Below are 11,603 nucleotides of genomic sequence, written 5' to 3'. Positions count from 1 at the left end.
CTCTCTCTCTTCTTGTGGGCATCAAGACTCTTCCTTTTGAAGATGTGCCAGAAAATCTTTCCCTACTGTATCTTCCTCTATCTACTTCATGTTTTGCAGACAGCTTATCTGGGTCAGACATTTCATTTTCTTGTGTCAACTTGTCATGCCTTGATTTTTTTGCATCATCTGATTCCATTACGTCCACCGGATCTTCCAATTCACCATCCTTGCTCCATGTAGATGGAATTTCAGTTGCAGTGTTATCAAATACAAGAACATGGAATTTTGAATTCCCTTCATATCTGAAGACTACAAAGTAGCCATAATGAATAGAATGGTATTCCATAAAATCCTGCCAACCATCATCAAACCAAATCCCGTTGTTGGCTTTCTCCAATCCCACTTGCCAAAAATTACCATAGTGATCGGTGAGTGTAGCCACAGCAGACAGTTCATCCCCAAATTCCATTACAAACTTTACAGGGATCCTCTGCAGCCACCAAAGCAAGTTATATTGTCTTAATTACAATGTGAAATGAAATCAAGGAAACACGTGATGCGGAAAAATATATGGTTTCTAATCATTACAAATGTAAAATAAGTGAGCCTTGGTGAAGTGCTGCACAATCCAGAAACTTCAATTGAACTTTTTAAAGGTTGATCTGCCTTCTGGTTTCTCCCCTTGTTATGAATTTTTTGGCCAAGTAAAAGCTACCTAAGCATATCTAATGGCAAGGCAATTCCATTAAAATGAAACAATGGAAAAACATACTTAGACAACTCGTTTCAAGGTTTCATAATTTTGGTTTCATACTTAGACAACTCGGAAAAACATACTTAAACAATGTTAAAATAAACCCAGAACAGCGAAAAAAAAAAAAAAAAACAAATGAAACAACAAAAGGTCTGATCACGAAACAATCATCTGTTTCAACAATGTTTATAGATATATAAGCAATGCAATTAAGACCCAGAGAGATCAAGTCCCCCTGCGGATCCAGCCCAAAATCACCATCAAAATTCTATAAATCAATTGAGGAAAAAAAAATCGAAACCAAATTCGTGACATGCAGTGTATGGGTTCTTCTTCAAACACACAAGAACTAAGCAAATCCATCGCTAATTTACTGCAACTGCAAGCAACAGCACTAGAATATTCAAGAAATGAAAAACAGACAAACAAACAAGCAAGCAACGTAGAGAGAAGGCATTACCAGTTTCCTGTCGCGAATGGTAGAGGGGAGTATGACCTTGAAGAAGTGCGAGGGTCTCCTACCCGCCATAGAACTTGACGGCCGGTGGTCATAGCTCCGGTCGGGCACCACTCTAGTCCGGCGAGTTCTTGATTTCTTAGCTGCCATAGTAAGTCAGAAAAGTGTTATGACGATTGTTGATTGATCCCACGGTGGAAATGCCTCGAAGCAACTCTGCTCCCCTCAGGATCAACCGTGTTCGAGAGCTCGCAGTGGCTAATTTAACTGGTGGTAAATGGCTAAATGCAACGCAACTTTCACACCCACCGATTTTATGAGAAGATGTAGTGCTTTCTATATATATAAATTAGAAAATGCTTGTTGTATAGTTTTTATTAAATTTTCTTATAAATTAACGTGATAATTTATAATTAATTAATTACTCCATTATCTTATAAGAGAATTAAGAATTTCTCACTGACAGAAATTCATGATATCCTGAATAGCGACAACAAATTGAATCTTTTAAGGTGTATGACAGTAAGTCAGTAATTGCATTGGTCCTTGACTGAGTTGACTCCTTGGCAATCTTGACAGATGGTCCACATGGACAAGTCGACAATAAATTGATTCTTTCAAGTTTCAACTCCTTTTTAGTTTTTACAGACGTCCAACTCAACTGCATTATCACCAAACATAATATATAATTATTTTAATTTATTGTGTAATGAAATAAATTAAAAAAATATCAATGCTCAAAACAATTTAAAAATATGAAAAATACATCAACATCCCTCAAATTACCATCTTATTACAATATTAGCATTGTTAATATTCTTTTCAACAATGAATTGTTGAAATATTAATGATTTACAATAAGAAGTTTGAGGGAATATTTATGTTTTTCCCTAAAAAATATTAATGATTTTGCAATTTAGCTTTAAATAAGATTTGGATTCTAATCCATTATGGATGTGAGATTTAGGCTTCGGAATAAACAATTGGATCGGACTAGCTAATACTAAGTATAGCTAGTTTTTTGTTTGGTAACACTCTATTTCTGAAAATAATCTATTCCTAAAAATAGTCTATTCTCATGAGACTATTAATCTCATACACACAGGGTTAACTAAGCCACTAAAAAATGAGTGGCTTAGCTAATCATTTACTGTAGGATTAAAATTATCGTGTAAATTGTCACAAAACCCTCCACCCTTCTCACACCCATGATCTCTCTTCTCTGCGCAATGTGTCTCTCTCCCCCTCTCTTCTCTTCAATCTCTCTTTTCTATTTATTGGATATTTCGTTCTCTCTTTCTTTTTCTATCTCACCGTTTCTCGTTTTTGCGTCTCTATATTTCATTCTCTTTTTTCTCTGATTCTTTTGGTACAGTTTTTCTGTAAGTGCAAACAGATTTTTTTTATTCTTTGTACTGTTTCTCAATTTTTATTTTTTATTTTTTTTGTTCATTATGTTTTGTTATTTCTTTTGATTCTTTGTACCATTTATGCATAGTTTATATGTATCAATATGTTTTTTTATTATGATTCACTGTACCAATATGGGTCCATCTATATATATATATATATATATATATATATTTTCTCTGAATCATGAATTTTGTCTGATTCACTGAATTATAAAACTAAAACGGGTATATATATATACAGTTAGATCTTACCGTTTCTGCACAGTCTATATGTTTTTTTTTTTTTTTTTTACAAAAACTAAATTATAATATATTATGTTTCTTGGATTTTTTATTTTTTTATTTTATTTTTCTCCATCTATATGTTTGATTCTCTGTTTCTGCATAGTTTAAACTAAAACGGATTTTTTTTTCTCTGATTCACTGGTTCTCTCTTCTCTGATATATATGTGTATATATATATATATATATATATATATATATATATATATATATATATATATATATATATATAGTTGTTTATGTTTCAAAAAAAAAAAAAAAAGTCTTTACTAATATAAATTGTATTTGTATTATAAGGGTATTTTAAGAAATTTTATCACAATACGATTCTATTCGCTAATATATTGCATTGTACCAAACGAATGAATATAATTAATTAGTATATTCCAGTGTTACAATTAAACAGAATGAATAAAAATAGTTAATCTATTTCATACTTCTTCTATTCCCAGTGGTAGCTAATCATTTTTCAATGGACTAAACAATCCACGAACAAAATGTCATACCGATAAAAGATTCTTTACCATCACACTTTTTGCCATATTTCCCTCTGTTTAAAAACTTGCAATATGAGTGTACGATGTATCAATTCCTTTCAATTATCCTATTGTTATAATTTTCCGTTAACTAGCTCCGACCACTAACAATTGAAATGTTTGTTTCTTATACCATGTAAAATTTATAAAAATACAAACATGACTTTAATTGGGAAAATGAAAAAATAAAAAATAAACATTTTCTCTTTTCTTTTTTCTTTTATTATTATTATTATTATTATTATTATTATATAAACGTAATATTTTGATATTTTTACTTATTCCATTATGATTTAATAAAAAATCATAACATCGATGATTTAAAGTGGATGATATATTAGATATCCATATTGCAAAATTTCAAACTTTGAGAACACATTGCAAAAGGCTTGGCAATTTTAGGGGTTAAAGTTAAAGTTTGTTCTTTTTTTTTTTTTTTTTGGGAAAATTACAATTTACACCCCAAAGTTGATACCAATTTTCAATTCAAACACCAAAGTTTCAATTTTTGCAATCTACCCCCACAAAGTTCCAATATTTTTCAATTCGACCAATATTATCCTAAAATTCTCATATTGCCCCTGATTTTTATTTTATTTTTTAATTTTTTATGGAAAAAAAAAAACAAAAATGGCTAGATGGCCAAAGGGTTGGCTACGGCCACCCTAATTTTTTTTTATAAAAAATAAAAAAAAATAAAAATTATAGGCAATATGAGAAGTTTTGGATACAATTGGTCAAATTGCAAAAATTTGAAACTTTGGGGGGTGGATTGCCAAAATTGAAACCTTGATATTCGAATTGAAAAACGCTGTCAACTTTGAGGGGGTAAACTGTAATTTTCCCTTTTGTTTTCAAAAGTTTGGTAACAATTTTATACTCATTGCCCCCGGATATACAAACATTTGCGATTATTCCCTCTCAACCGCAATTACTGTAAGTAGTTATCATGTTTAAGTAACCTCGACTTCTTTAAGTGGTTATCATTTTTAAGTAACCGCAAACACTAAGCCGGTTAGTTATATGGTAATTGAAAGCATGTTAGTAACCACTTACCGCTTTTCAAGTAATGAACCTTTTGAGTAATTTTTAGAGTTTTGAGCATCTTTTAGACTTTTTTCCGCATGTTTTGCTTTAAACACTACTCAAATGTTATTATCTTTAAATTATATATATATAAAAACTGAATAACCGTAATTAACCACTTTTGCCGTAATAAACCCATCCATGGGCCGATATGTGTTGTGACTTGCTAAGTTGCTATGAGTCATTATGGGACTTGAAGTTTGGGGGATTAAATTAATTCTCAATTTTGCTTTTATAATTGAATTTGAACCACACAAAGTTTAGAGTGTTGTTTACTTTCAGCTCTTTATTTTTTGCTTTTATCTAAAATTTTAACAAAACTCATAAACAACTTTTCCTCTCAACGTTAAATTTAACCATACCCAACCATGCTCTCCATATCCAAAAAAAAAAGAAAAAAAAAAAAGGGAAATTTATTTGTTTTTAAATTTAATTTTCACTCTCTTCCATCACTCACCCTGGTTTTTACTTCTCTGTCTCTGTCTCTCTCTCCTTACGACGCAAGTTTCTGCAGGTGTACGTTAATTAAATGCAAAAAAAAAATAACGAATATAGAATATAAAATCATGTTTCCTTTGCTGTCTAACTTCCTTTTCTACTTGTTTTTCTTTTTCATATGCTGCCAGATATTTCTTTGACAAGTTTAGCCAAACTTTCATTTTCTACAATATATTTCTTTGGCTGTCATTGCCGTTTCTTCAAGATTATCATCATGATTCACGGCATCTACTCCACCATTTAGTGTCTTGGATGTCATTACCGTTGCTGCATGATTCACGGTAGAGATAACTTGGTTAATACTATGCGCTGGTGATGGAACTCTCAGGCTGTGAGTCCCATTTAGTTAAAGTAAAAAAAAAAAAAAAATTACTTAATTATTTAACGGAAATTTTTTCAAATTAAATTTAGAGAAAATTTAAAGTCTGACGGCACCTGTCCAAGTCCAACACATTGATGATCTGAAAGACCACAAAAATTAGCCTCCGAAGAAAAACAAAAAAAAACATAACATCAGACAAGAAGCATAGCACCAGATCCTGAGTGTTTAGACTAGTTAACTAAGTTGTTACAAAAAAAAAAAAAAAAGACTAGTTAACTAAGTTTTAAGATATTTGTTGTCAATAGTCAGCCACGTGAAATATTGAGACGTTAAGCACAATAGGGTTCTTGTTGATGAGCTCCAAGACACACACATCTCCTCTTTGTAAATTATTGTCTATGCAAAACTGAGTCCATCCCTTCCCTATATTCTTTGCTGAATTCGGGTGATCATGGTCATAGCACCGGGCATCCCATTGTTTTCCATCAGAGTTTTGAAGTTTGACAAACGCATGCCCACTAAGATACTTGACAGCAAATTTCGCAGGCACATACTACACAACAAACAAGGATTGAAATATGTATATTCAAACAATAATTTGAAAACCACAATCAAATCTTGTAGAAAGGCTCACCAAGTTATATCGATGCATATGACGAGAGATGGCCATGAACGAAGGACATGTAGGCTTCAACATTCTGGCTGCTTGGATTGCTCTCTCCCTTCCTGCTTGGATTGCTCTCTCCCTTCCTTCTGAAGACGACCCGCCAGAAAATCTTTTTCCAACAAACGTTTCTATATTTTCTTCATGTTTTGCGGACAACTCATCCGAGTGAGACATTTCTTGCCTCGATTTTGTTGCATCATCTAAGTCTATTATGTCCACCGGATCTTCCAATTCACAATCTTCTCTCCATGGATACTGAATCTCAGTTGCAGTATTATCAAATACAAGAACATGGAATTTTGAATTTCCTTCATATCTGAAGACTAAAAAGTAGCCATAATGAATAGAATGGTATTCCATAAACTCCTTCCAACCATCATGGAACCAAATCTCCCCGTTGGGTTTCTCCAATCCCACTTTCCAAGAATGGCCATTGGGCACAGTGAGCGTAGCAACATCAGACAAATCATCCCCAAATTCCATTACAAACTTTACAGGGATCTTCTGCAACCACCAAAGTAATATTCAAGAAATGAGAAGACAGAAAACAAGCATGCAACTAAGCAAGGAGTGAGAAGGCATTACCAGTTTCTTGTCGTGAATGGTAGAGGGGAGTATGACCTTGAAGAAGTGGGAGGGTCTCCTACCCGCCATACTGCTTGACGGCCGGTGATAATAGCTCCGGTTGGGCACCACTCTAGTCCGGCGAGTCCTTGCCATATATAGTAAGAAAAGTCTGATCACGATGGTTGTTTGATTTGATCCCACGGTGGAAATGCCTCGACGACGTTACTCTGCTCCCCCTCAGGATCTGTTAGAGAGCTCGAAGTGGCTGAATTTAAGTAGGCATTCTTAGCTGAAGTAATTTATTATTCTTACCAGCCATTCTCATGATTCACAGTGAAAGTGGGAAAATACCGATGGTAAATTGAATCTTTTAAGGTGATAAATGGTAATTGCATTGGAACTTATCAAAACAACAGCAATGACATTTATGAGTGTGCTGTAAAAAGTTATGAGAGGAGAATCATCACCGCCAAGAAAGAGTTTTGAACCTTCTTTTTTTTTTTAAATAAAAATAAAAAATAAAAAAATAAAAAAATAGTCCACTTAGGTACCTTAAAGGGTTTAATTTTTGATAAAAGTAAACGAATTTTGTTCATTTGTTCATTAAGATTAGAATGTGTACGCAGTTGGAGTTTGTTCATTTTGCATCTTATATATGCACCTGTGTAGTTGTGTACTTTGACAGCAGTCTTTCTGACAGGATAACTACATTATGTGCAAAACTAGAACACCATTGTAGCCCATTATCGGGTGCATGATGAGGTGGATGAGATATCTTTATAAGTGTCTGAAGCTGGTCATCAAATTGCCTGAGATGCTAAGAGAATTCCCATTCAGCGATGGGCTTTTGCTTCAACAGAAGAGTGCTCTTTTTTCATATTATATCTTGCATTATTAAACGATCGATCATATATATATATATATTTTTTTTTTCATATTATATCTTGCATTATTAGACGATCGATCATATATATATATATATATATATATATATATATATTCATTTACTTTGGAAAGAATGCATTTAGATAGAGAAGTAGAAAGTAATTTTGTTTTTTAAATTTATAAAAAAATGCTGTTGAGAATGCTCTTACACCCTCAATTTTTTTAACAGATTTTTTTCTTTGGTACGTTAATCATTTTTTAAAAACTTATTGAATTATAATTATCAAAACTTCAAACAAAAATAACAAAAATATTTGTTTTTACGCATTACATGCTTCTTTAGAGAGTTTTCCTCCAACCTGTCGACATTAGTTCTTTTAGTTTTTATTTTTCTAAGCAATACACGCATGCTGGCAGAGCAGCCTCCATAAAAGAACCATCAATACCAGCGGTTGAGAGCAGCTTTTACATGCATTAAAGATCAATTTAAAGGCTTTTTTTCTTTTAAATATTATTATTATTATTAGCTCTTTAATTGATAAATCAATGCAACTCTTTCAGTGAATTTTTTTTAATCACTTATAAGGGCATACAAAAGTTTTTGAAAACAGAAAACAGGCTAGTTAATTAAATACTTCTAATTTATTTTCCTTTTTATTGGAGAGATACTATATGTATCGGAGGAGATTTACCTTTTCTCAATTCATTAAGTTTTTTAATATTCAGTGAACACGAAATTCAATATCAATACATTACCAACTCAAGGCAAAATTTAATATCAATACACGATTTGCAAATTCACTTGCGGATCCTTTTTGGTCTAAAATGAGTTGGGAATTATCTAGTTTATAGTTAAGATTTTTAAAAATAAATCTTAGGGTCACAAATAAAACATGTATCCCACTAATAAAAAATAAAATAAGATATTATTTAAAATTTTAAAAATAAACAAATTCATAAAAAAAACAATGAGTGGTTGGCCACCCCATTTTAGCTAGGGGGTGGCTTGAGCCACACCTAATGGCCAGCCAGGGGTGGGCCATGGCCTATAGGGGTGGTTTGGCCACCCCTTTTGGTAAGTTGAAGGTGGCCAAACCACCCCCAAGAGCCTTGGGGGTAGCTCGGCCACTCCCGTTGGACCTGAGAGTGGCTTCGACCACCCCCTATGGCTAAGATGGGGTGACCAGCCACCCTATTATTTATTTATTTTTTAAAAAAAATCTTATATATATATATATTATTATTAGATTGACACGTGTTCCATTTGTGACTTTAGGATTTTTGAGAAAAAGTCTTAGCCATGAACTTGACTGGAGAGGATCCTGTTGCGAGTGCACTTGTGAGTGTTGTGTCCCACATTGAGAAGATATAAAAAAAAAAGAGTGTTTAATATACCTAAGTGGACCTTAACTCATTAGCTTAGGCTTTTGGGCTAGCGTTGTGTTCAATTATGTATATTAATGTACTCTTGGTTAAAAAATTCATAATCGCTTTATCTCCCAACAAATGGCATCAGAGCCATGGTTACCTTCCTGGGACGAGTGTCTGGATGCGTCGGGTTTAGAGTTGTGTCTCCACCCACAACTCGGGTTTATAGTTGTGTCTGCATCCACAACTCTTAATGCAAGACACTATTGAAAATGTAAAAAAACTTACAAACGATGGGAAGTTGGGTCAATGTGAAGAGATTCACAAGTGAGGGGGAGATTGTTATGAGTGTTGTGTCCCACATTGAGAAAATATAAAAGAAAAGAGTGCTTAATATACCTAAGTGGACCTTAACCCATTAGCTTAGGCTTTTGGGCTAGAGTTGTGTTCAATTATGTATATTAATGTACTCTTGATAAAAAAACTTCATAATCGATTTATCTCTCAATAAATGAGTGGGCTTAAGTTCTATTTATCTATAAGAAGATAATGTTAGTTTTAAAAGGAGTCCAAGAACAACTTGGAATTAGATTTTTTTGGAGAAAACATGTGTGGATAAACATGTGGGCTGCAATGCTTATCTTCATCATGGAAAAGACTTTGTATTCATGATGGTTTCATTTTCCCAACAGCAATTGGATTAGAATTGTTTCTCCTCTTTTTTCGTGATTAAGCCTCTATAAAAGGACATATAGTCCTTGGTTGAGATTATTTAGAAAATCTAAATTGGTGAGAGCACTTTGTGTCATTTACAAAGTGTAGAGAGTTTTTCTTTACTGGATATTTGAGAGGGACAGTTGAGTGGGGTGTACAAGGGGTTAAGGGCTTGGGTTTGGGATATTAAACTTGAGTGGTTCAGGCTTGTACCATTGTACTCAATATTTCTCAATAGTAAAGAAGGAGACCGGATCACGCCCCGTTGACGTAGGCATATTGCCGAACCACGTAAATTTTTTGTGTACGTGTGTGATTGATGTGTGTTCTCATGTGTTTTCTTTCCAAACTTGTCTTTCGCATAAAGGGCTGGTGGGAAATTGGTAACCAATTAATTATCAATTTTTTCAACAATTGGTATCAGAGCTTGGTTGCGGATTTCTACTCGTTAAGAAGAAATGCAGTCCTTGAAGTTTGGGATTGAAAGGTTCGACAGAAGAATGAACTTTGGCTTGTGGCAAATACAAGTCAAGGACATCTAATCTGGGCTACACAAAACGTTGAGAGGAGCAGGTTCAGCAGATTGCTCCAAAAACGCTAATAGTGTTTCTCTCGCTGTAGTGAGAGATGATTATAATGACGCTCTTTGATAAGGGCATGTATATCCTCTGGCATGACCACTAAAAATGTCAGGAAAATGTATGTGTTCTATTAGCGGGTCCATATTTGTATACGAGACATTGGTTTGATTTTTTTTATGTCGGGTATGTGGTGGAAAAGGGTGTCGATGGCTGATGAACTTCCGGGGGAACCAAACATGGAAGTTGCACCATATTTTTCAACAAGATTTTTTCGACATGTGCCAAAAATGAAAATTCTTGGAATGGTTTAATTCTAAGTGTATGTGCCCTTTATGGTGGAGCATGATAATTCTTGTAGAATTATTACTGTTGGTGTAGACAGTGTTTTGTACGACATCCCAGGGCATGGGGATAGGCATCGGTCAAGATGCGGACCTGAGGTCTGAGGTGGAGGTTGCCAAATTTTCGCCAAGGTGGAGATTGTTGATAATGGTTCAAATTGTAAACAAGTGTGAAGATAATTACTGAAAAATATCAATATTCAAGTTGGTGGGCTCAAGTCCTATTTATCTATAAGAAGATAATGTTAGTTTTAAAAGGAGTCCAAAAACAACTTGGAATTGGATTTTTTGGAGAAAATGTGTATGAATAAACATGTGGGCTGTAATGCTTATCTTCATCATGGAAAAGACTTTGTATTCATGATGGTTTTGTTTTCCCAGCAGCAATTGGATTAGAATTGTTTCTCCTCTTTTTTCGTGATTAAGCCTTTATAAAAGGATATGCAATCCTTGGTTGAGATTATTCGAAAAATCCAAATTGGTGAGAGTACTTTGTGACATTTATAAAGTGTAGAGAGTTTTTCTTTACTGGGTATTTGAGAGAGACAATTGAGTGGAGTGTACAAGGGGTTATGAGCTTGGGTTTGAGATATTAAACTTGAGTAGTTCAGGCTTGTATCATTGTACTCAATATTTCTTAATTGTAAAGAAAGAGACCGGATCACGCCCCGTAAACGTAGGCATATTGCCAAACCATGTAAACTCTTTGTGTACGTGTGTGATTGGTGTGTGTTCTTGTGTGTTTTCTTTCCAAACTTGTCTTTCGCATAAAGGGCTAGTGAAAAATTGGTAACCAATTAATTATCAATTTTTCCAACAGATCCGAATCTTTTTAGTTTCTCTATCTAGTTGACTTAAAAAAAAAAAAGATAATGAAAAAGTTATTGGGCCTAATGTAAGGTCTGTTTGGGATTGCGATTTTAAAAATTACGTTTTTAAAAATTCTAATGGGAGTGGCCGCATGGCCACCCCAGCTACCCCATGGGGGTGGCAGCGGCCCATGGGTGGTTAGGGCAAGCTAGGGGTGTAAACGAGCCGAGCTTGGGCGAGCTTGGGCTGTCCAGGCTCGGCTCATTTATTTTTGGGCCAGGCTCGAGCTCGAGCCCGACTTTGCTGCTCGAGCTCGGCTCGACAGGGTTGGAACCCTGTTC

The 11,603-nt window shown here is 34.2% G+C and overlaps 2 protein-coding genes across 2 annotated transcripts; both read right to left on the bottom strand.

The window, feature by feature from the left end:
- Positions 1-4: 4 nt before the first annotated feature.
- Positions 5-1,511, bottom strand: LOC132171505 (B3 domain-containing protein At4g01580-like; the record flags this gene model as incomplete). Its single annotated transcript, XM_059582868.1, has 2 exons — positions 1,197-1,511; positions 5-472 (listed from the first exon to the last, which is right to left on the bottom strand). Coding segments are annotated over exons 1-2 (615 nt in total), but the record flags the coding sequence as incomplete, so codon positions are not given.
- A 4,116-nt stretch (positions 1,512-5,627) lies between these two features.
- On the bottom strand, positions 5,628-6,882 carry LOC132171416 (B3 domain-containing transcription factor VRN1-like). The gene is made up of 4 exons (XM_059582759.1): positions 6,876-6,882; positions 6,582-6,787; positions 5,964-6,500; positions 5,628-5,882 (listed from the first exon to the last, which is right to left on the bottom strand). The coding sequence occupies exons 1-4, from the start codon at positions 6,880-6,882 to the stop codon at positions 5,628-5,630; spliced, it is 1,005 nt and encodes a 334-aa protein (XP_059438742.1).
- Positions 6,883-11,603: the final 4,721 nt, after the last annotated feature.

Source organism: Corylus avellana, chromosome ca1 (genome assembly GCF_901000735.1).
Source record: "Corylus avellana chromosome ca1, CavTom2PMs-1.0".
Lineage (NCBI taxonomy): Eukaryota > Viridiplantae > Streptophyta > Magnoliopsida > Fagales > Betulaceae > Corylus > Corylus avellana.
The sequence above is the reverse complement of the archived record's forward strand: the minus strand, read 5'-3'. Positions and strand labels throughout refer to the sequence as shown.